Source organism: Schistocerca serialis, chromosome 6, assembly GCF_023864345.2.
Source record: "Schistocerca serialis cubense isolate TAMUIC-IGC-003099 chromosome 6, iqSchSeri2.2, whole genome shotgun sequence".
NCBI lineage: Eukaryota > Metazoa > Arthropoda > Insecta > Orthoptera > Acrididae > Schistocerca > Schistocerca serialis.
Genome location: NC_064643.1, coordinates 109,497,549 through 109,524,176, shown reverse-complemented (window position 1 = coordinate 109,524,176; position 26,628 = coordinate 109,497,549). Strand labels below are relative to the sequence as shown.

Here is a 26,628-nt window from a genome sequence, read left to right as displayed (position 1 = left end):
AACTAACATTCTCATGTGGGTAATCGCAGCTGTTTTTATGAAGATATAATTGTAACTGAAAATAATGAAAGATTTTAAAGTCTGACCAAATTTAACTAACGAAAGCCTACTTACAGCATTTCAAGAGTTAGTATTAAGTGAGGAATCTAGGAATACCGGTAAACGGCAGCCCTCTACAAACCGATCCCGTAAGGGCCGCGAAGACAATTATATTAAGTTCAGAGCGCAGCGGTTTGCAAAGAATGCATGTGGATCTAGAAGTATATATGAGTCATGTTTTCACAAGACCGCTACATTAGTTATTCGTAGTCACACTCCACAATTCGGCAGAGTTATTATAATTTTTTTATATCACTACTGTGTTCGCACGCAGCAAAAGGAGTTGTTTTCTTATAAATTGTAATTATAGAAAAGATAAATAATAAACCCGTATTCATCATCCCCCTTCTGCGTCGAATTTCATAGGAGTTGATGCTCGTAGCCACGAGCCTCAGCTATCATTATGAGAAGTGATCTGCGTTAAATCAGATATGCTATCAGCTACGTTTTTTTCATTATCTATCTTGTGATTTCATCGATCTATAATAACTCTCGACAGTCTCTTATCGATATGTGCGAGATTGCTGTTTGTGACATATGACTTTGTGGTTTGTGTTGTATTGTGGGTGTAGGAACGAGGAAGTGGAAGTGAAGAAGAAGAAGAATCCTTGTGTGTTGAAGTGTTTATCGTGTAAATATTGCCTCGAATTTTAAAACAAGATGTCTTTTCTACGAGGCTCAACGAATTATGTCTGGTGCACAACAAATGTGTTGGGGAAAGGCGCAACTGGAGCTGTGTATCAAGGCGTACATAAAAATAATGGGGAGCCTGTTGCAGTGAAGACATTCAATCAGCTGAGTCAGATGAGACCACCTGATGTGCAGGTTAGGGAATTCGAAGTGCTAAAGAAAGTAAAACATGAAAACATCGTTAAACTCCTGGCAATAGAAGAAGATCAGGAGGGGAGGGGAAAAGTGATTGTTATGGAATTGTGTACAGGTGGCAGTCTCTTTAACATACTTGATGATCCGGAAAATACGTACGGATTACAAGAAGAAGAGTTTTTACTTGTACTGGAACATCTTACAGCTGGAATGAAACATCTTCGTGACAATAATCTCATTCATAGGGACCTGAAGCCAGGAAACATAATGAAGTTCATCACAGATGATGGGAGGACTGTATATAAACTGACCGACTTTGGCGCTGCACGAGAACTGGAGGAAGACCAACAGTTCATGTCCTTGTATGGAACAGAAGAGTATTTGCATCCTGATATGTACGAAAGGGCTGTTTTGCGAAAACCAGTTGGAAAGACTTTTGGTGCGACAGTGGACCTCTGGTCTATAGGTGTCACTTTGTACCACGTCGCTACAGGAAACTTACCGTTCCGTCCGTTTGGTGGCAGGAAAAACAAAGAGACAATGTATTACATAACAACTAAGAAGGCATCTGGAGTTATTTCTGGATGCCAGACATCAGAAAGTGGGCCTATTGAATGGGGCAGAGAGCTGCCAGACAGTTGTCAGCTAAGTAGAGGTTTGAAGAAAATTATAACCCCCCTCCTGGCAGGTCTTTTGGAAGTGGATGCACAACGTATATGGAGTTTTGATCGTTTCTTTTCTGAAGTCACAGGTATATTATCAAGGAAGTTAATTCACTTGTTTCATGTGAACCGGACACATTCTGTTAGAATTTATCTCCACCCAGAAGATACATATGACCAATTTCAGAGTTTAATAATGGAGCAGACTGAAGTTTCACCTGCAAGCCAGATTATCATCTTCCAAGAGAAGCATTTACTTACTTATATTGAAACCTCTACTTTAGGAAGAGGTTATCCAAATACAAGAGATGATGATCCTATAATGCTGTTCAGCAGGGAGAACAACAATGTTACAGCTTATTATGATGTTGAATTACCAAAGTTTCCAACTTTTCCAAATTTAGTGTCTGTAGAAAACGATGCCAGCCTGGCTAAAAGTGCTTGTAGTGTTGGGCATGCATACAAAAGGCGCATAGAAAGGCTTCATCGCTCTTGTAAACTGACTCATATGTGTGCAGAACAGTTCTCGGCTGTGGTTTGCCAATCACTTGACAATGTTTGTTCACAGGTGGAAAGGGCACAAGAAGTAACTCGACACATTTTAAACACTGTCTCTACAGCAGACCGTGCACAGCATTCTGTGAAGGTACTGCTTCAGATGATGGGGAAGTCAATGGATGATGCTGTGACAGACTGGCAGCTGGAAGCATCAGCAGTGACCCGAGAGCTGCAGTCAGGGCTGGCACCAGCGGCAACACAGCTTCGCCGGCGGTGTGTGGCTGATGGTGCCCTGCGGCGTGAGTGGACTACTGCAGCTGGTGCCCCACCCTCTCCTGGAGCCCCAGCTAGGGCAGCAACACTTGTATCCCGTTTACGAGATTCATGGCAGCATCTCCTTCGAGACAGAGCAGCACGCAATCTTACTTATAATGAGGAGCAGTTCCATGCCCTAGAGAGAGTAAAAGTAGCTGAGGCTGCAAAACGTCTGAGGTACCTATTGGAAAAGGAAGTGTCTCCTGTGCATGCCCACATAGCAGATTGTCTTGCTGATTGGTACAAGATGGCACAGACAGTATTTCTGCAAGCAGAAATTCTTGCCAAAGATGTTGCTTGTTATAGCAGTCGGCTGGATACATTTGCTACGCGGCTTCATGATGAGGATACTTCATTCCACTCTCGATTGCAAGAGATTATTGAGCAAGGGAAGGACACACCTTATCAGGTAGTGCACTGTGCTTTCTGTTTTTATTTTCAGTATTTTGAATTTACTATTGGTTGTTTTCTGGATCATTGCGTAGGCCTATGGCCATAAATGTGTATATTTTTATGAATGTGTTGCATTAGATTTACACATGTCTGCACTTCTGTAATAAAACAAAATCGTTTCCAGTTTGTAGTTGTCTCATAGGCTAATAATTTTGTGCTGACAGGCGGCATCCTGTGGTTTCCGTATTATTGATTTGTTGTGTTTGGCTAGAATGTGATAATGACAACTTGCACAACCCCTTCCCCCTCCTGTTATTCTGTTTGTGATGATAGATTGATCTATAGTATTGCCTGAGTTGTAGGTTAATATTTGGTGACAAGGTGTATATACTTTTAAATGTAATTCATTTGGCCTCTGTGGAAGGTACATTAGTGTGCTTGTTCTTATTTTGTAAATATTTATTGTGTATTCTTGTTTTCTGACATGTTCCTCATTCCAGAGGATCTCCTCATTATGGATCGATTGGAACGAAAAGTACACTTATCTAAGGTGACATCTCCATCGTGAGTTGGCAAAGCAAACAAATGTGAAATGAAACATTTTGATAACAGATTGATCTGTAGTACATAGTCTAATGTCTACATTCAAACTCTGTGTAACAAATTCTTAAAAATAAAACATTAGAGGTAAATTCAGAAAATCTGTACTGGTATTAGATAAGACAAATATCCGGTGGGTATTTTTATGCACATTATCAACACGTATTGTACATAGATAGTAAAAATGCAGTAGGGAGCTACTACATAACTCTTACTGTAGATGGTTCAGGATTATGTTATGTTTTGCATGATGCTGACCGGAATACACTCTTTGAAATTCTGAAGGTAGCAGGGATAAAATACAGAGACCAAAAGGTTATCAACAGCTTGTACAGAAATGAGACTACAGTAATTAAAGTCAAAGAAAATGAAAGGGAAGCCATAGTCAAGAAGAGAGTGTGGTAGGATTGTAGCTTATTCCCAATGTTATTCGGTCCATACATTGACCAAACTGTGAAGGAAACCAAGGAGGAATTTGAAAAGAGTATTTGAGGTTTGCCAGTGACTCTGTAATTTATCAGAGATGGCAAAGGACTTGGAAGATCTGCTGAATACAACAGATATTGTGTTGAAAAGAGACTAGGGATGGAATGTAGTCAGAGTAAATCAGGTGTTGCTGACCTGTGACATAATGGTGTTGTGGTGTGTGACATCACTACAGGACAGAGTTTTTGAGTTGGTTTTGTTTGTTCTGGTGGTGGATGTGGACATTCTGAGTTTAATGTGTGGTGTTGGTGGTTCATTTGACATTTCATTGTCATCCTGCGAATGTGTTTTTGAGTTTAGGTAGTTGGTGTGGTAACATGAGTTGGGTAAGTGTTTTCAGTGAGTTATGAAGGTTTGATTGTTATTTATTTGTTTGGCGTTTTTGTTAGATTTGATTAGTTTGGTGTTTGTTGTGCAGAAAGAAGTCTAATTTTTAAATTGCTTTTTTGTTAGGTATGAATATGACTGTGAAGTTCATGAGTGCATCATTATGTTCTGAGATAGGTGATGAATGATGATATGATGTCTGTATGCAGCAGCTTCTGTGAATGTTACGTCATATCATCACCTATCTCCTCAGAACATAATGATATATATATATATATATATGTGTGTGTGTGTGTGTGTGTCTGTGTGTGTGGTTAGTTGATGTGTTGAATATGGGGTATTTGGGTTTTTGAGTTGATGAGGTTTTGCTTCCACTTTTGGGAGTTGTAGTTGTTTGTTTCCTGGCATCGATAGCTGCGGTGCAGATATATAAGTCAAGAGAAATGTCCGATTCCCTGTTTCTGGGATTGTAGGTGTTGGTTTTTTGGTAGCAGTGACTGCGGTTGAGCTGTATAGGCTAAGCGAAATGACTGATTCCTGTGGCTTTGTTGGTGTAGCAGAATGCTGTAATTTAAATTTTGGTATGGTGGTTTGTTGTATATTTAGCTTGTCCCAACCCTAAATCCCCCTTTTTCCACTTTTGCCCTTTAGTTTCATTTTATTTTTGGAGTCCGATGTTTTTGTGTCTTTTTTATTGTATTCGTGTGTATGTAGTAATGTCACTGTCATCATTTTTTATACGCTAGAAATAGTCGTTTCCGTCATATTGATGATGTCATGGCTCAAAGCAGATGGGTGGAATTGGACACTCCTGTAATGCCCAGATTTCGAAATGTGGTGCCACAGAAGAATGCTGAAGATTAATTGGTTTTGATAGGACACATTTTGGGGCATCAAGTTACTGTCAATTTGTTAATGAAAGGAATTGTGGGAGGTAAAAATTGCAGAGGGAGACCAAGGTTTCAGTACAGAAGGCAGATTCAAATGGATGTGGGTTGTGGTAGTCATGAAGAGGCTTCCATAAAATAGGATAATTCGATGAGCTGCATCAAACCAGTCTTCAGGTTAAAGACAAGAACTGGTCAAAGTTTTATTGTAATGTAGAAACAGTTGGTGGATGTTACTTATCTTGGATAAAGAGGAATATTCAGTACTAGTCATTGGCTTTGACAAGTGACATAGGAAACATGCTCAAATGTCATAAACATCATGGTAACTATAATGTCATATAAATGGTAATTTTTTCAAATGGGCTAAGTTACTGACCAGTCTGTCACCACAGCCAGGGTTTTTGCTGTCACATTCTTTGGCTTCACCTACTCGCAACCAAACTGTTCACCTTCTAACCTAATCTGTACTAGATTAGATTTTTTTGCTTTCACATTCATTAGTTCTACTACCTCTCAATCAAACTGTCACCTTCAAACCTAATATATACTTCAGACTAAGCTGCAGATCAATGTGTCACAACCACCACATTCAACTCTGTTTTCATATTATTTGGCTTTGCCAACTAACAACCAAACTATCAAAATATGCATCAAAACGTGACATCACAACAGCCATTAACATTATGTCACTGGTCAAAGTCGGTGATTAGTACATAATATTCCTCTCGATCCCTTATCTCATAAAGTTAAACCTAGATACATGATTAAAGGAGGTCACTGTTCTGAAGAGGCTATATTCTTGTACTATATTTTATATTGTGCCATTGGTCAGTTGTAGCCATGTGGCTATTTTCGAGCTATCATGTATATATGATGGGACTTGATACATTGGCAGTCAAAACAGCCCACGTGTTCGTTTTCAGTTCATCTCTTCCAGCACGTTGTGAGCGAACACTTAGGTCCAAACATTGTTATCCACCCATTCCACATAGCCCAGAATACTTTGTGAAATCAAATGTACTAATCTGCATGCATGTGAGTCAGTTTTTACAACACCACTGGTATGCTTGATTCTACAGGGGGTGTGTCATGCACTGTACAGTTGTGCTGCAGCAGATGCACACTTGAAGTTTTTTGGTCCCATGTAAGATAACAATGTATCATGTTCAATCATATGTACATGATATCTTGAAAATGACCAAGTGGTTGAAATAGGCCACTAGCAGAAAATAAAATATAATACAGAAGTACAGACTCTGCAGAACAAAGTGTTCCTTTAATCTGTTTGTAAGATCTGTGGACCCCCGCATCAAAAAAATTATTAGTTGCATAATATGATCAGTGTGGTGTTTGCTGTACATACCACTGAACCAACACCTGTTAGTAGCCATTGTATTTTGTTGTTTTAAATCCCAACCAAATTACAAGGAAGCTGCCAGTAATATGTTTCATTTGAATATTCATTACACTTTATAATTATACCTATTCAGTTAGGAGCCCTCTCCACAGCTTGGAAGAGATTACACCGAGGAACTTTTGTGTTGTTACACAGATTGTATTGAAGCTCAAAAAAGAAGCTGTGTTCCATTGTAACATCTTTTGGCATTAAATCTCTATGAGGCTTCAGGTGGATTATGTCGGGGTTAAACATCTTTGTTAATTTATTCTCCCAAACATTGTTTTTTTTATTATAATAAACAAACAATGGAAAACCCAAGATGGAATGATGACTATTCTCTGAAAAGGATAGAAGGCCTTTTGGCCGAAAGCTTACTTGTTCAGCAGTCTTTCTTTCGTGCCTGTCTGCGATTCAACATCTCCACTATATTTTTCAATTCAATAAACTGTACCAACAGTCGTACACTTTAAGACGTTTTATTTTATTTCTAAAGCAACCAGTTTTGGCAAATCATTTTGCCATCTTCAGGCCCCATAAACTTTTTTCAAATAAACGAGCTTATCGTATAGCGCCATAAAGCTGGATATCGTGAATCCCAATTGTTGTGCAGCTGATTCATATGAAAGCGCGAGTTTGAAAATCAATGGCTAAAGAGGTCCTGGAAGAAGACATATATCTCGGTTGGACAACTTTAGATGCTGGTTAGCTGTGTCTTCAGCAGAACTATTCCGTGTTGCTACCAACAAGAAAAGAATAATAATCATGATCACCAACATCTGAACCAGATGGGCACCGAAAGAAGAAGAATGTAGGAGAACTGTTGTTGATGTGGATTAACCATGTTAACAAACTTAAGGCTCTTTTAAAAGCAGAAGTTCTCATGGGGCTGATAACTTTTCAACCAAAACATTAAAAGCATATTGTTCTCATATAGTTATTGCACTCTGACAAGCTGTCTTCCTAAGCAGACTAAACATCTAAGTATTCCATTTTAGACCCATCTTTAAGAGAGGAATAGGAGAGGCTGTTTCATTGTTCTCTTGCTTCTCAAAAGTCTCAGTAGTTTAGAATGTTCAGGATATCTACAAATAGTTTTTTTGAGAAACTTGAAGCTTACAATATTTCCATTGTGTATGCAAACTTTAGTGTACTTTGGAATGAAAGACTAGAAGTTTATGGCTTTTGAGGTACAATAGGTGGTTCAACTTCATATTTAACTGGCAGGAAGCAAAGGGTATTTTAGATAGCTCATGCAGATTTAATGTTGACTCTTCTTCTCAGCCAAGAGAAGCTAACACAGCTGTTCCACAAGGTTACAGGATTCAATTCTGTGACTACTCCCTTTTCTGACTCATGTAAGTGACCTACCACAGTACTCTGATAAAGCAGAAATAATGTTTTTCACTGATAATACAAGCATCATAATAAAAGTTGAATAGAGCTGCAGCGACAGTAGTAATAAATGGACTGTCAGTTCTTAAAAGGAACAAATTATTCAGTCCTTTTCAAGGCAAGATAAATCGTTTATAACAATACAGAATGTGGGAAAGGATATATGTAAAACTGACTGTTCAAAATTCCAGTATGTGCATATTGATCAGCAATGAATTGAGAATTACATGGTATAGATCTCGTAAAATGTTGGGAGTTCAGCAATGTTTGCTCTTCACATAATTGATGATTATAGTGAAGAAAGCATTAGAAAATTAGCTTACTTTTTATGCTTCCATTTAATGATACCACATGGAATAATTATCTTGCCCAGTTCCACTTATAGACACAAAGTATCCATTACACATAAATGTTCAGTAAGGATAGTGTCTCATGGCTGTCTTCAAACTTCCTGTAGGAAACAATTTAAAAAATAGGCATACTTATAACAGCCTTACAATGCATTTATTCTCTTGTGTAGTTTGTTGTGACAGATGAGGTACAATTTGAAACTAGTAGTAGTATTCATAAGTACAACACTAGGAACAAAAAATAGCCTCCAGTATCCACTACTTAACATTACTCTTGCAAAGAAAGGAGCAAAGCAAGCAGCCATAAAATATTTGGCCCCCTCCCTTGTGAATTAAAGTTGCTGGCAGATAAGGAATGTTTCAAAAACAAATTATAAGCATTTGTGCTTAACAGCATCATCCAGTCTATTGATGAATTTCTGAATATGCATGTGGTTGGGTTACACTCATCAAGTTTTGTTGTACTTTAAGGGTGAGAAAATCCATTTTTGTAAATGGCCAGGATGTAGCCATGTTGGACCTAGTGAACAACATGCCCCATTAGTGTTCTACGAAGTTTGATATCACATGTTAGCCGGCCAGTGTGTCCGAGTGGTTCTAGGCGCTACAGTCTGGTACCGCGCAACCGCTACGGTCGCAGGTTCGAATCCTGCCTCGGGCATGGATGTGTGTGATGTCCTTAGGTTAGTTAGGTTTAAGTAGTTCCAAGTTCTAGGGGACTGATGAGCTCAGAAGTCAAGTCCCGTAGTGCTCAGAGCCATTTGATATCATATGTTAGAATTATGCTGCCTGGGGTGTTTCTTTGTAAGTTTCTGTTGTAGATATCGGTTGTGTGTGCTGTTTTTAAATTATGCCTATTTTGGATCTTGTGTTGTTTGCAAGACCTATGTGGGTCAAATGGAGATGGCATTCCATTGAGGAGAACATGGTGTAGCTTGTGTTTTACATAAGATGTATAGTTTTTTTCCAATGAGACCAAGGTGCAGACTGAAATCTAGTGTACAAGTCAACAAGTGTTGGGCATTTGTATACACTGTGAAGTTTTCCTATCTGTGGTTATCTTAGTAACTGGAGAAAACTGTTATTGCAGTTTATGTGAACTGTGAATTATATACACAGTTTATGTATATTTTGTATTGTAGGTAAACTAATTTTATTTTTGGGACTGAAATTTTTGTTTGTGCAGTAAGTCCTTTCAGTCATCGAATGTTATGTTTTGTCTTATAATTGTGTGACATCTGTATTCTTATATTTATGTGGTATATTCACTTGTTTCTTATATCATATATAATCTGTGGTATATGCTTTTTTGACTAGTTCATTATCTTGGTTGTGATTTTCTTGTGTTATTTTTTGCAGCTCGGATCCAAAATTAACCTTTAATAGCTGAATGATGTGGGGTGAGATGGGAGATGCAGAATCAATCATTAAATTTTTGCAAATGCCAGATGTCATTGAGGAATACTGTAAATGTCACATATGTGGCAGTGATATTAGACTGAAGTAGGTTTGTGCCAACATTCTTTCAGTGGCTACATGTGGAGGTGACATAGGGATCCATCAGATGCAAAACAGGGTTTTAGAGGTTGAGACTCAGTCTTTATGATATAGCTGCTTTGAAATACCATTTTTGTTGTCACTCCTCAGTTGCATATGCCAGGCATGAAACAAGAGGTTGTCAAAGTGCAGTAACTGATTAGTTTTCATTCTGTAAAGAGGTGAGCAGGGAATTACATAAATGTAGGGGATCATTAGAGGGTTTGGGGATGATAGTGGAAGTACATGAGTAGCTTTGGTAAGACAAAGGGTTTTAGGAGGCATAAAATTGTTGGTCTTTGGGTTTTTACGACTTATTTCTGTTCGGGATAGTAATGGTTCAAATGGCTCTGAGCACTATGGGACTTAACATCTATGGTCATCAGTCCCCTAGAACTTAGAACTACTTAAACCTAACTAACCTAAGGACATCACACAACACCCAGTCATCACGCGGGGTAGTGATGATGTTGTTTTTTGGGTTATTGATAATCACGTTTTGACTTCATTAATAGAGGGGTATATAGCAGAGATGTGTACTACCATTTCAGACAGATTCACTTCATACACTTAAGTGCCAAAGAAACTGGTTCAGGCATGCGTATTCAAATGCAGAGATATGTAAACAGGCAGAATATGGTTCTTATATAAGACAATACCTACATAAGACAAGTGTCTGGCGCAGTTGTGAGATCGGTTACTGCTGCTGCAATGGCAGATTATCAAGATTTAACTGAAATTGAACGTGGTGTTATACTTGGCCCACGAGCGATGGGACACAGCATCTCCCAGGCAATGATGAAGTGAGGATTTTCATGCACAACCGTTTCAAGAGTGTACCGTGAATATCAGGAATCGAGTAAAATAGCAAATCTCTGACATCGCTGCAGCCGGAAATAGATCCTGCAGGAACAGGACCAACGATGACTGAAAAGAAATGTTCAGCGTGAAAGAAGTGCATCCCATCCGCAAATTGCTGCAGATTTCAATGCTGAGCCACCAAAAAGTGTCAATGAGCAAACCATTTAATGAACATCATCAATATGGGCTTTTGGAGCCAAAAGCCCACTTGAGTATGCTTGATGACTGCACGGCATAAAGATTTACACCTTGCCTGGGCCCATCAACATGAACATTGGACTGATGATGACTAGTAACATGTTGCGTGGTTCAGACAAGTCTCATTTCAAAATGTATCAAGTAGATGGACGTCTATGGGCATGGAGACAATTTCACAAATCCATGGACCCTGCATGTCAGCACGGGACTGTTCAAGCTGGTGGAGGCTCCGTAATGGTGTGTAGTTGGAGTGATACAGGACCCCTGTTATGTCTAGATATTACTCTGACAGGTGACACATATGCCAGCATCGCGTTTGATCACCTGCATCCATTCATGTCCACTGTGCATTCCGACGGACTTCAGAAATTTTAGCAGGATGGTGCGACACCCCATACATCCAGAATTGCTGTAGAGTGGCCCCAGGAACACTCTTCTGAGTTTCAACACTTCCACTGGCCACCAAACTCTGCAGACATGAACATTATTGAGCATATCTGGGATGCCTTGCAATGCCGTTCAGAAGAGATCTCCATTCCCACGTACTCTTTCGGACTTATGGGCAGCTCTGCAGGATTCGTAATATCAGTTCTCTCCAGCAGTACTTCATGCTCGCAGGGCCCTACATGATATTAGGCAGGTGTACCTGTTTCTTTTGGCTCTTCATTGTATTATTGAGGGATGTTAAGGGGCTGTCAGATATGGTTTAGGGAGGCTTAAAAGGAAGTATTCCACCTCAGAGGCTCATTTTGATGTGTGCTGTTGGCAGAAAAGTTATCTGCATGGGTACTGTGTTTGTCATTTGTTTATGAAATTTGTGCTCCATACCTTCTTGATGGGCTTTTGTAGCTGCACGCCCAAGAGATCTTATTATGTGGAAAATTGTGCCAGACCCAAGAGTTCTTATTATGTGGAAAATTGTGCTGGAATTTCCATGTTTTTTATTTTGTAAACCCTCATTGCTAATTTGTAAAGGCCTCGTCACATCTTCTGTGGAGGCTGAGTTGCCACTGTTGTCATGGTAGTCCAAGTTTGTGAGTTCGTGAAGTGGCTTCTGGTGGAGTACACTGCTAACACAATTTCTCCCTGCCACTATTAGACAGCTATGCCCCAGGGGAACGAAGGTTGTGCAACACTCCAACAAATTAGTAACAAAGTCACACAAATGAGTTACAAAGGTTTACGTATCTTTGTGACTTTTTCAATGATTAAGTCTGCGACACTGCATCCAATATAACACAAAAAAGGCCCACAATGGCTAAGTGTAAATAATAGTAAGTAAACTTGACAGTACATAGGAAATGTAATTTAGAACACCTATCTGCTCACTTCTAAGAGTTCACTGACAACTTTCCCTGTGTAAGTCAGCCCTGGCCAAAGATATATAACCAAGTGGACGAGAGCTGCTCTTCTCTCGAGTAGGCTTTTGTCCGTTGTCATCCAGTCATTGTTGGATTGTACTCTGCTGGCAATTGGCCAAGGTGAAGTCAATTTCTTCATCCTCAGCGTTGCCCATGGTGCTGGTGGAACTCGCGCAAGTGGCGAGTTTCTATGGCGCTGGCACCAGTTCGCATCTTTGCGGCTGTGGTGCTTTTGCCCTGGCTATGTATTGTTCGGACGACACAGCACTTTTGAAGCTGACTAATTGTGCCATTAGGAAGCCTTTTTCTAAGGGAGAGATGTTTTAATATGGTACTGTAGTGAATTTTAATACCTTCAAATATTTACTGTTGTAACTCTGTTCACAACAAAGAGACTGTTGGAAAGTGAGCTTTTGCTCAATGAGGCCTTCATCAAAAACAGACAACACGCACATGCATTCTCATGCAAATGCAATACATACATGACCACAGTCTTTGGCAGCTGAAGACACTTAACAAGGCAGATAAGATCAAAGTCTTGTTCACCCCAAGCAGACAAACTGGAGAGTTTGCACAATGGTTGTGTTCTGTGGTAAACAGTAATGTTTTCTGAGTAAGTAAGAATGTTGTTATGCTTCGAAACTCCTACAGATGATGATGCCAGCCGCACCTAGTTGATCAGTTACATTTGACTTGTCAGAGAATATTTTAATTGGATCTGGCCACTCCATATGCTTGTTATGAATATGTTGTTAATGCTTGATGTGTGAAATACCCTTTAGTACAGTCTGGCATTCTACGGATCGGAGCGTAGAATATCAGGTCCCTTAATTGGGCAGGTAGGTTAGAAAATTCAAAAAGGGAAATGGATAGGCTAAAGTTAAATATAGTGGGAATAAGTGATGTTCTGGCAGGAGGAGCAAGACTTTTGGTCAGGTGAATACAGGGTTATAAATACAAAATCAGATAGGGGTAATGCAGGAGTAGGTTTAATAATGAATAAAAAAAAAATAGTAGCATGGATTAGCTATTATGAAGAGCATAGTGAACGCATCATCATAGCGAAGGTAGACATGGATCCCACGTCTACCATAGAAGTACAAGTTTATGTGCCAACTAGCTCCGCAGATGATGAGATTGAAGAAATGGATGATGTGACAAAAGAAATTATTCAGATAGTTCAGGGAGATGAAAATTAAATAGTCATGGGGGACTGGAATTTGATAGTAGGAAAAGGAAGAGAAAGAAAAGTAGTAGGTGAATATGAACTGGGGGTAAGGAATGAAAGAGGGAGCCACCTGCTAGGATTTTGCAGAGAGCATAACTTACTCATAGCTAACACTTGGTTTAAGAATCACAAAAGAAAGCTGTATATGTGGAAGAGGCCTGGAGACACTAGAAGATTTCAGATAGATTGTATAATGGTAAGACAGAGCTTTGGGAACCAGGTTTCAAGTTGTAAGACATTTCCAGGGGAAATGCAGATTAAAACTGAAGAAACTGCAGAAAGGTAAAGTTTAAGGAGATGGGATCTGGATAAACTGAAACAACCAATGGTTGTAGAGAGCTTCAGAGAGAGCATTAGGGAATGATTCACAAAAACGGGGGAAAGAAATACATTAGGAGAAGAATGGGTAGCTTTGGGAGATTAAATAGTGAGGGCAGCAGACGATCAAATAGGTAAAAAGACAAGGGCGAGTAGAAATCCTTGGTAACAGAAGTGAGATTGAATTTAATTGATGAAAGGAGAAAATATAAAAATGCAGTAAATGAAGCAGGTGAAAAGGAATACACACATCTTAAAACTGCGATCAGCAGAAAATGCAAAATGGATAAGCAGGGATGGCTAGAGGACAAATGTAAGGATGTAGAGGCATATATCACTAGGGATAAGATGGATGTTGCCTATAAGAAAGTTAAAGAGACCTTTGGAGAAAAGAGAACCACCTGTATGAATATCAAGAGATGAGGTAGAAAACCAGTCTTAAGCACAGAAGGGAAAGCAGAAAGATGGAAGGGTATGTAGAGAGTGTATACAAGGGCACTTGAGGGCAATATTATGGAAATGGAAGAGGACGTGGATGAAGATGAAATGGGAGATATGATGCTGCGTGAAGAATTTGACAGAGTACTGAAAGAACTACTGATAGCCATGGTAGAGCCAGCCATGACAAAACTGTACCATCTGGTGAGCGAGATGTATGAGAAAGGCGACATACCCTCAGACTTCAAGAAGAATTTAATAATTCCAATTCCAAAGAAAGCAGCTGCTGACAGGTGTGTAAATTATGGAACTATCAATTTAATAAGTCATGGTTGCAAAAGATTAACACGAATTTTTTACAGACAAATGGAAAAACTTGTAGACGGCAACCTCGAGGAAGATCAGTTTGGATTCTATAGAAATGTTGGAACACACGAGGCAGTACTGACCGTATGACTTATCTTAAAAGATAGATTAAGGAAAGGCAAATCTATGTCTATAGCATTTGTAAACTTAGAGAAAGCTTTTGACATTGTTGATTGGAATAATTTATTTGAAATTCTGAAGGTGGCAGGGGTAAAATACAGGAAAAAGCTATTTACAATTTGTAGAGAAACCAGATGGCAATTATAAGAGTGAAGGGGCGTGAAAGGGAAGCAGTGGTTGAGAAGGGAGTGAGACAGGTTGTAGCCTATTCCTGATTGTATTCAATCTGTATATTGAGTAAGCAGTAAAGCAAACAAACAAAAAAAAAAAAAATTAGAGTAGCAATTAAAATCCATGGAGAAGAAATAAAGACTTTTAGGTGTGCCGGTGATGTAATTCTGTCAGAGACAGCAAAGAACCTGGAAGAGCACTTGAATGGAATGGACAGTGTCTTGAAAGGAGGGTAATAGATGAACATCAACAAAAGCAAAACAAGGATAGTGGAATGTAGTCAAACTAAAACAGGTGATACTGAGGGAATTGGATTAGGAAATGAGACACTTAAAGTAGTAGATGAGTTTTGCTATTTGGGGAGCAAAACAACTGATGATGGTCGAAGTGGAGAGGATATAAAATGTAGACTGGCAATGGCAAGGAAAGTGTTTCTGAATAAGAGAAATTTTTTAACATCGAGTATAGATTTAAGTGTCAGGAATTCCTTTCTGGAAGTTTTTGTGTGGAAGTGAAACATGGACGATAAACAGTTTAGACTAGAACAGAGTAGAACCTTTTGGAATTTGGTGCCACAGAAAAATGCTGAAGATTAGATGGGTAGATCATGGAACTAATGAGGAGGTACTGAATAGAATTGGGGGGGGGGGGAGAAGTGGAAGTTGTGGCACAACTTGACTAGAAGATGCGATCAGTTGGTTGGACACATTCTGAGGCATCAAGGGATCACCAGTTTAGTATTGGAGGGAATCGCGGAGGGTGAAAATTGTAGACTGAGACCAAGAGATGAATACACAGCGGATCCATAAGGATGTAGGTGGCAGTAGTTACTCGGAAATGAAGAAGCTTGCACAGGATGGAGTAGCACAGAGAGCTGTGTCAAACAAGTCTCTGGACTGAAGACCACAACAGCAACAACAATAATAACAGTCTAGCACATTTTTTCCACATTGTTTTGTCGGATACAGAACAATTTCAGATCAGTAGTAGTTGCAGAGCAACCTGTCACTCACAGGTACTGTTCACAGTGTCGATCAGTCACATATGAATGCTGTGCACAGCACCTGAAACTGACTGGTTGCCCTGTAACTACTGTGTGTCCAAAGATCTTCTGTAAAGGAAGAAAACCTGTTATCATTGTAGAAGATATTTGACATTTTGGTTTACTTCAAGACAGTTTAATGGTTCCTCCACTTGTTAATGTGTCAACTTTTCATAAGAATGGTTGATATCACTTTTGGGGAGTATATGATGTTGCACAAAATGTGTAGCAGACAAAAAGGAATTTCAAAGTGCTAGCTCGTCTCATTTACTGTATTTTATATATGCGGTTTTTCCTATGAGTATCGTACATCCTCGTTACACTATTTAGACATATAAATTCATTTTCAAGATATACTATTTTGATTGAGTAACAAATGGAAAACTAATTTTATAATTGTGTTTCACAGAAGTTTGCATTTTGTCCCTTCTATCATCATCATCATCATTTAAGACTGATTATGCCTTTCAGCGTTCAGTCTGGAGCATAGTCCCCCTTATAAAATTCCTCCATGATCCCCTATTCGGTGCTAACATTGGTGCCTCTTCTTATGTTAAGGCTATTACTTCAAAATCGTTCTTAACCGGGTCCAGGTACCTTCTCCTTGGTCTACCCCGACTCCTCCTACCCTCTACTGCTGAACCCATGACTCTCTTGGGTAACCTTGCTTCTCCCATGCATGTAACATGACCCCCACCACCTAAGCCTGTTCGCCCTGACTGCTACATCTATAGAGTTCATTCCCAGTTTTTCTTTGATTTCCTCATTGTGCACACCCTCCTGCCATTGTTCCCATCTACTGGTACCTGCAATCATCCTAGCTACTTTCATATCCGTAACCTCAACCTTATTGATAATGGTAACCTGAATCCACCCAGCTTTCGCTCCCATACAACAAAGTTGGTCGAAAGATAGAACGGTGACAGATAACTTAGTCTTGGTACTGACTTCCTTCTTGCAGAAGAGAGTAGATCGTAGCTGAGTGCTCACTGCATTAGCTTTGCTACACCTCGCTTCCAGTTCTTTCACTATGTTGCCATCCTGTGAGAATATGCATCCTAAGTACTTGAAACCGTCCACCTGTTCTAACTTTGTTCCTCCTATTTGGCACTCAATCCGTTTATATATCTTTCCCACTGACATTACTTTTGTTTTGGAGATGCTAATCTTCATACCATAGTCCTTACATTTCTGATCTAGCTCTGAAATATTACTTTGCAAACTTTCAATAGAATCTGCCATCACAACTAAGTCATCCGCATATGTGAGACTGCTTATTTTGTGTTCACCTATCTTAATCTCACCCAGCCAGTCTATTGTTTTCAACATATGATCCATAAATAATATGAACAACAGTGGAGACAGGTTGCAGCCTTGTCTTACCCCTGAAACTACTCTGAACCGTGAACTCAATTTACCGTCAACTCTAACTGCTGCCTGACTATCTATGTAAAGACCTTTAGTTGCTCGCAAAGGTTTGTCTCCTATTCCATAATCTCGTAGAACAGACAATAACTTCCTCCTAGGAACCTGTACATATGCCTTTTCTATATCTATAAAGCATAGATACAATTCCCTGTTCCACTCATAACACTTCTCCATTATTTGCCATAAGCTAAAGATCTAGTCCTGACAACCTCTAAGAGGCCTAAACCTGCACTGATTTTCATCCAATTTGTCCTCTACTAATACTCGCACTTTCCTTTGAACAATGCCTGAGAAGATTTTACCCACATCGCTGATCAAAGAGATACCTCTGTAGTTGTTACAATCTTTTCTGTTTCCATGTTTAAAGATTGGTGTGATTACTGCTTTCGTCCAGTCTGATGGAACCTGTCCCGACTCCCACGCCATTTCAATTATCCAGTGTAGCCATTTAATACCTGACATTCCACTGTATTTGATGAGTTCCAACTTAATTTCATCCACTCCAGCCGCTTTATTGCACTGCAATCTACTGACCATTTTCTCCACTTCCTCAAATGTGATACTATTTCCATCATCATTCCTGTCCCATTGTACATCGAAATCTGAAACATTACTGATCGTATTTTCACCTACATTGAGCAACTCTTCAAAATATTCCCTCCATCTGCCCAAGGCGTCAACAGGATTCACCAACAGTTTTCCTGACCCGTCATTTCCTGACTTGTCATTTCCTTCTTACCTCCCTTTCGAAGACTGCTAATTACACTCCAGAATGGTTTTCCAGCAGCTTGACCCAAGGTCTCCAACCTGTTTCCAAAGTCTTCCCAAGATTTCTTCTTGGATGCTGTAATTATCTGTTTGGCTTTGTTTCTTTCTTCAACATAACTTTCTCTATCTACCTGATTTCTAGTATGTAGCCATTTTTGATATGCCTTCTTTTTCCTTTTACAGGCTGCCTTGACTGTGTCATTCCACCAAGCTGTTTGCTTCATCCTACCTTTACACACTACTGTTGCAAGACATTCTTTGGCCACTTCTAGTACTATGTCCCTGTACATTGTCCATTCCTTTTCCAGTGACTGCAATTGACTACATTCAACTAACTGTTACCTTTCTGAGATCACTGTTATGTACTTGTGTCTGATTTCCTTATCCTGAAGTTTCTCCACCCTTATCCTCCTACACATGGACCTGACCTCCTGCACTTTCGGCCTCACAATACCAATTTCACTGCAGATTAAATAGTGATCAGTGTCATCAAAGACTCCCCTGAATACACGTGTGTCCCTCACAGCCTTCCTGAATTCCTGATCTGTTATTATATAGTCAATGATAGATCTGGTTCCCCTGCCTTCCCAAGTATACCGGTGAATGTTCTTATGTTTAAAAAAGGAGTTTGTGATTACTAAGCCCATACTCGCACAGAAATCCAAGAGCTGTTTCCCGTTCCTGTTAGCCTCCATATCCTCTCCAAATTTACCCATAACCTTTTCATACCCTTCTGTTCGATTTCCAATCCTGGCATTAAAATCACCCATGAGCAGAACACTGTCCTTGTCCTTTACTCTAACAACTACATCACTGAGTGCGTCATAAAAACTATCCATCTTATCTTGATCTGCCCCTTCACAATGCGAATATACTGACACAATCCTAATTTTCTTGCTAGACACTGTCAAATCTATCCACATCAGTCGTTCGTTTACATACCTTATTGCAACTACACTGGGTTCCATTTCTTTCCTGATGAAAAGCCCTACACCCCATTGTGCTATTCCTGCTTTGACTCCTGACAGGTAGACCTTGTATTCTCCCATTTCCTCTTCTTTCTCACCCTTACCCGAGTGTCACTAACAGCTAAAATGTCCAACCCCATCTTCCTTGCAGCCTCTGCCAGCTCTACCTTCTTCCCAGAGTAGCCCCCATTGATATTAATAGCTCCCCATCTCGTTACCATTCGTTTGCCGAGTCGTATCTTAGGAGTCCCTGGTTTGTCAATTAGAGGTGGGATTCCGTCACCTCCAAAGGTCCGAGGCGTTTTGCTCTGATTGTTGCCAGCATCATATTTATATTACCAGGGAAGCAGGTTGCTAGCCTTACTTGCCCTGGGTCCCATTGAGTTTTACCCCTAATGGTTGAGGGATTAACCGGTGGATTTGGTAGTCTTTGTCGTCTGAGCACAAAGGTGGCCACGACTCGGAATATGTCCGAGATGCCCAGCCTTATTCCAAAGTAACTGGTATCTTTCTATAAATAATTTAATTTCTAATACTTCCTCTGTTCCCCCATCTGAGTTGCTGTTTATTTGTTAATGTGTTATGCCAAGATCTGTTTTCACTTGATTTTAAATATTGTAGTCAATCTGTTATTTTATCTCATAAAGACAAACAAATTAATTATTTATATTTAGTATTTAAACAAGTCCTTCAGTAAGCAAGAACTTTTGCCAATTAATATGCCTTGTTGCTTACAACTGTAATTTTTTCACAGATGGAACGACGACACCGTTCCAGTTCAGGGCGCTATGCTGTCTTGCGCAGCAGCCTCAAAGATGCACTGGCAATTCAGGATGAAGTTGCCCAAATTCTGACTGAGAATGCTGACTTAGTTAAACAATTCCAACAGCTCATTGTCAGCAATGGCAAAGATGGGGATATCCTGCTGTCATAATTTTCTTCAGTCTTTCATGCTGAATTTGTGTGGGTGTATGGTATGCTATTGCTATAATGTAATCAGTTACATATGAGCTACCAGAAATGAGAAAGTTTCAGTAGGTAGCTTGCAGCAACAACTCCTCCCTTGTATTGTCTTCCACGAAGATTACCGAAGGAGAATATATCTGTAGAACTAACTGTTTGTTGTGGTGTCTGAAGAAATTGAGTCATATAGAGAAGCAGTATTAAATCAGTAAGCAGGCAGTGACTGGCTAATTTTGAATTGTAGTTATGGAGCTCCATCAAGAGACTAGTGTGAGTTGTGAGGGAGTTCCTGTTTTTTGTACTGGCAATCACAAGTTTCATATTCTGTGAGAAATGAAAAGTTATTCAGAGTATTCATAAATCAGGTGAAAAACACATTACAGTAGAAAGTGATTTTATTAAAGTTCCTAGATGGATGTAAGTGTGACATATAGCAATTTTATTTTATTATGTAAATAAGAAATAAATTTTTTATAACTGGCGTAGCACTTCATAGAAGCATTTTTATTTTCAGTTCCTATACAATTAAGAAAATGAAAATATTTATGTGGACTTATGATTATAATCGACTCATAAACTACCTTATGCTTTAATTGGCCACTAGAACATACAGTGAGCGGAACCAAGTCATGCTCTCCAACAGTGTGTGGATGATGGCTGAGTCATTGCTCTAGATTATTTTCTTTTGATTGTATATTTTTGTATCTATTACATAATGTTCCTTTGTTCAGAAGAAGACTACAATTTTGAAGGACTAACAACACAATTGACAGCTGCCCATCATCCAGTGAGTTGAGATCTGTCCTATCATTCATTGTTTAGCGTCCCAGACTTTTCATTGTTGTAGTAGGTATTTGCTTATTTCATTGTTAACCGCAGATTACTAAACTGTCATGAAACTTACGATTGCCGTAGGGTGTAAAAGAGTACGTTGTGTTTTAATTTGGTACGTAACATACCATTGGAGATCTAATAACTGCAAGTAGCTAATGCATTACCTGTCAATTACAACTTCCTTTGAATAAAATGTGGAATAGTAAACTTTACAATAGTTTAGTAGCAATGTAACATCCCCCCCCCCTCCCCCACCCAGTGTTCTTGGGTTAAATGTAACTTGTCTGCACTTACTGTTGTTTGCCATCCCAGACAGTTACATGGATTCTCTCCCCCTTTCTCATTATTTTTATTTACTTTATATTTTTTGCCCTGTTGTATTTCCACATGGTGTAGGTTTGAGTTACATTTCACATGTCATTAGTGCAGCTTGATTTGTTTGTAATTAAAACATTTTTAGGGACAGAAGAAGTAGTTGGCGATCTTTCATTACAGTATTTGTATGACAATTGTTTGCATTTTCTCCTCCTCCTCTGCTTAGAACCTCTTCACCCTTTCCTTTATTCTCTCATATTCTTCTTCAGAAATCTCAAGTAATCTCTTCTCTTGTCTGCTCCGTTGGTGACACTATATTCTTTTCCTGTATCTTCTTGTGTCGTTTACCTCTGGCATATTGGTTGGACTACTTGCTTTTCCAGTTTTCTGTCACTTCCACTCAGTTCTGACAAATCCTTCTCGAGCTCAGCTTGTCACTATCCTGCTTTGATATATTTGTTTTTGGTGTTTCATTTCAATCCGTATGTTGACAAGTAAGGAATCAACATGCGCTATTACCAGAAATAATAACTTTCCACTACTCCTGTGATAAATCAACAAAGGGGTCAAATTGAGGGTATTAGGGTCCTTTCACTCTGCAGTTGTCTTCAGTGCATGAATTTACTGATCTTTTTGCATTGTAAATGTTCCCACCCTAGTTCAATTAATGATAAAATGAATGCTGGCCTGAACTTTCAATAACTAAGATGACTTTTCATTAATTGAAATTTATAGTCTACAGTGATATTATCCACCTGCAGACCACACTGTGTATTAGTTTTCACAAAATCAGGTAATTTTCATTGACTCCATGGAGTCTAACCTATTTGTATGAATGACAACTAACACTAGTTTCTCAAATCTAAATTGCATAACATGAGTTGGTGACGACTGACAGTGCTTATCAGACACACTGACAATGGCTTAGTAGTAAGTGACTCACAGAACAAGTCTTGATTGGTCCTGTCTATACTGCATATTTAAAGGGTATGAAATTTTGTATAAATAACTTACCAAATGTTAAAATACACAATAATTACATTGTCAAGGACAGAAAATGTAGACTATGCTTGTATTTTTAATGAGGTCACTCTTTTGGTTGGGTATTCTTTAAATGGAGTTACCATTGGGTTCTACTGTTATGCACAGACATTTTCAGTGCACAAATTTGCCTGCCAAGATTATTCTAGAAAAAAAACCATATACACACATCAAAAAACATTTTGCATCATCTCAGTTCTGAGAGTTCCGAAACAGTGTACAGAAAATTGGAATAAAGATCAACATTATTATCATTTCTGCCCTTTCTATTGCTCATGAAAACCAAACATTGCATATTGTACCACCATACAGCGATACATTCAGAGGTGGTAGTCCAGCTTGCTGTACACACCAGTACCTCTAAAACCCAGTAGCACGTCGTCTCGCATTGATGCGTGCCTGTATTCATCGTGGCATACTATCCACAAGTTCATCAAGGCACTGGTAATCCAAATTGTCCCACTCCTCAACGGCGATTCAGCATAGATCCTTCAGAGGGGTTGGTGGATCACGCCTTCCATGAACAGCCCTTTTCAATCTATCCCAGGCATGTTTGGTAGGGTTTATGTCTGGAGAACATGCTGGCCACTCTAGTCGAGCGATGTCATCATCCTGAAGGAAGACATTCACAAAATGTGCACGGTGGGGTTGCGAATTGTCGTACATGAAGACGAATGCCTCGCCAATATGCTGCCGATATGGTTGCACTATCGGTTGGAGGATGGAATTCATGTATTGTACAGCTGTTATGGTGCCTTCCATGACCACCAGCGGCGTACATCGGCCCCACATAATGCCACCCCAAAACAGCAGGGAACCTCCACCTTGCTGCACTCGCTGGATAGTGTGCTAAGGCATTCAGCCTGACTGGGTTGCGTCCTAATACGTCTCTGATGATCGTCTGGTTGAAGGCATATGCGACACTCGTTGGTTAAGAGAACGTGATGCCAGTGTTGAGCAGTCCATTTGGCATGGTTGTTTGGCCCATCTGTACCGCACTGCATGGTGTCGTGGTTGCAAAGATGGACCTCACCATGGACGTTGGGAGTGAAGGTGCACATCATGCAGCCTATTGCGCACAGTTTGAATCGTAACACGACATCCTGTGACTGCATGAAAAGCATTATTCAACATGGTGGCGTTACTGTCAGGGTTCCTCCGAGCCATAATCCGTAGGTAGTGGTCATCCACTGGAGTAGCAGCCCTCAGACGGCCTGAGTGAGGCATGTCATCGACAGTTCCTGTCTCTCTGTATCTCCTCCATGTCCGAACAACATCGCTTTGGTTCACTCTGAGATGCCTGAACACTTCCCTTGTTGGGAGCCCTTCCTGGCACAAAGTAACAATGAGGACGTGATCGAACTGTGGTATTGACTGTTTAAGCGTGGTTGAACTACAAACAACACGAGCCATTTACCTACTTCCTGGTGGAATGGTTGGAACTGCTCGGCTGTTGGACCCCCTCCGTCTAATAGGCCCTGCTCGTGCATTGTTGTTTTAATCTTTGGGCGGGTTTAGTGACATCTCTGAACAGCCAAAGGGACTGTGTCTGTAATACAGTATCCACAGTCAACATCTGTCTTTAGGATTTTTGGGAACCAAGGTGATGCAAAACTGTTTTTTATATGTGTATTTTGAAATATTTCATTAACCAACAAGTTTTCCTAGTAACAATATACATCACAAAATAGTAATACTGTGTTTTGAGTGGTTTACACATTAGAATTTGAACAATTTTATGTTTCTTACAACAACACTTTTGGATAGTTATATTTCCTCAGCTAAAAAACTTTGAAAGAATACAATATATTCTTTAAATGAAAGGAAAATAGGGCAGACAATCTTCAAAGAAACACTGGGTCAAAATTCTGAGTGCATGTGGGTGAATATTTTGTCAAGTAAAATATTTATCTGCAAAACATTCATACCACGGTCACCAATCAAATGTAAGTTATTTCTTAAACAACAAGGATGAAAAAATCTGCCTCATAAAAATACTTTGACATTTGAGGTAAATACTGTATATGGATTAAGTAAGAAAAAAAGAGAATGGGAAAGTATTTGCCTTAGGAGTGATATAAGAACTACGCCAAATTGTGGAAGGCAACAGAATACCTCAGCAAATTGCTGTCCTTGCATAATACAGTCCACATTTACTTATGGAAGGATGAAGTGAATACTGAGGTGCCACACAGAAGGGTGATAGAGGAGATATAATTCCTGAATGCAATAAAAAGGAAAATAGACTGCATATGACATAAATTATGAGAGGAGGCACTTTTAAGAAAAGGTAAATACAAGGAAAGAGATGGTGACGGAGGGAGAATTTCAAATCGTGGATTATGTGCTGGATGACAGCACATTTGGCAGCATTAAGAAAAGAGCGATGGACAACCAGAAAACGAGCCCAGGAGCTGCTAACATAATAGGATGCATTTCAATGGAGTTTCCCCACTTAGTGACATTTCAAGTGCTATGTCTGTAGACAAATATTTTTGGGAATATAAACACACAGAAATCAATGTTTAAATTGTTACTCAATCAAACTTATTACATTTTGACACCCATTTCACTGATGGTACATCACTAAAAACAATTTGATATTTTAATTTTTTTAAAAAATTTGCATTTGGAAGAAAGTACCACACAGGTATGAATTACAAATACATTACACTTCAAGTGGTTGACACAAATATGGTCTTAAATATTCATTTCTGGAAAATTAAGTATTACGGGTATCACTTATGTGGTAATTTGAGAAGATGTCAAGAATTTAAATATTGGAATTTCCATACATAATACTGGGAGAACCACACGATATCGGCTTTTCTCAAATCTTCCATGAAAACCTATCTATGCACACAGTGTTTGGAATAAATGTAGAAAATATGGTTGAGAGCAACAGAAGAGGTATTATTACTATGACAGTAAGGATAATAAAAAACTTTGGTGAAGATGTACTGGAAAATGTCCATGATTAAAACACACGTGAATTGTTGTTGTTGTTGTGGTCTTCAGTCCTGAGATTGGTTTGATGCAGCTCTCCATGCTACTGTATCCTGTGCATACATCTTCATCTCCCAGTACTTACTGCAACCTACATCCTTCTGAATCTGCTTGGTGTATTCATCTCTTTGTCTCCCTCTACGATTTTTACTCTCCAGGCTGCCTTCCAATGCTAAATTTGTGACCCCTTGATGCCTCAGAACATGTCCTACCAACCGGTCCCTTCTTCTTGTCAAGCTGTGCTACAAACTCCTCTTCTCCTCAATTCTATTCAATACCTCCTCATTAGTAATGTGATCTACCCATCTAATCTTCAGCATTCTTCTGTAGCACCACATTTCGAAAGCTTCTATTCTCTTCTTGTCCAAACTGCTTATCGTCCAGGTTTCACTTCCATACATGGCTACACTCCATACAAATACTTTCAGAAACGACTTCCTGACACTTAAATGTATACTCAATGCTAACAAATTACTCTTTTTCAGAAACGCTTTCCTTGCCATTGCCAGTCTACATTTTATATCCTCTCTACTTCGACTATCATCATTTATTTTGCTCCCCAAATAGCAAAACTCCTTTACTACTTTAAGTGTCTCATTTCCTAATCTAATTCCCTCAGCATCACCTGACTTAATTCGACTACATTCCATTATCCTCGTTTTGCTTTTGATGATGTTCATCATATATCCTCCTGTCAAGACACTGTCCATTCCGTTCAACTTCTCTTCCAAGTCCTTTGCTGTCTCTGACAGAATTTCAATGTCATCAGTGAACCTTAAAGTTTTTATTTCTTCACCATGGATTTTAATACCTACTCTGAATTTTTCTTTTGTTTCCTTTACTGCTTGCTCAATATACAGATTGAATAACATCGGTGAGAGGCTACAACCCTGTCTCACTCCCTTCCCAACCACTGCTTCCCTTTCATGTCCCTCGACTCTTATAACTGCCATCTGGTTTCTGTACAAATTGTAAATAGCCTTTCGCTCCCTGTATTTTACCCCTGCCACCTTCAGAATTTGAAAGAGAGTATTCCAGTCACCATTGTCAAAAGCTTTCTCTAAGTCTACAAATGCTAGAAAAGTAGGTTTGCCTTTCCTTAATCTTTCTTCTAAGATAAGTCATAAGGTCAGTATTGCCTCACGTGTTGCAACGTTTTTACGGAATCCAACTGATCTTCCCCGAGGTCAGCTTCTACCAGTTTTTCTATTCGTCTGTAAAGAATTCGTGTTAGTATTTTGCAGATGTGACTTATTAAACTGATAGTTCGGTAATTTTCACATCTTTCAACACCTGCTTTCTTTGGGATTGGAATTATTATATTCTTCTTGAAGTCGGAGGGTATTTCGCCTGTCTCATACATCTTGCTCACCAGATGGTAAAGTTTTGTCATGACTGGCTCTCCCAAGGCCGTCAGTAGTTCTAATGGA

At 39.4% G+C, this 26,628-nt stretch overlaps 1 protein-coding gene across 1 annotated transcript; it reads left to right on the top strand.

Moving 5' to 3' along the window:
- The first annotated feature begins 619 nt into the window (after window positions 1-619).
- LOC126484187 (serine/threonine-protein kinase TBK1) lies at window positions 620-20,494 on the top strand. Its single transcript, XM_050107600.1, has 2 exons — window positions 620-2,808; window positions 19,794-20,494. Exons 1-2 carry the CDS (start codon window positions 760-762, stop codon window positions 19,971-19,973), a joined length of 2,229 nt encoding a protein of 742 aa, XP_049963557.1. The 5' UTR covers window positions 620-759; the 3' UTR covers window positions 19,974-20,494.
- The last annotated feature ends 6,134 nt before the right edge of the window (window positions 20,495-26,628 follow it).

What these genes read in the sequence shown, in the direction of transcription:
- LOC126484187 (XM_050107600.1), top strand. Translation starts at nt 760, where the DNA reads ATGTCTTTTCTACGAGGCTCAACGAATTATGTCTGGTGCACAACAAAT. An exon ending in GGAAGGACACACCTTATCAG is followed by an intron (nt 2,809 to 19,793) that starts GTAGTGCACTGT and finishes ATTTTTTCACAG; the next exon opens with ATGGAACGACGACACCGTTC.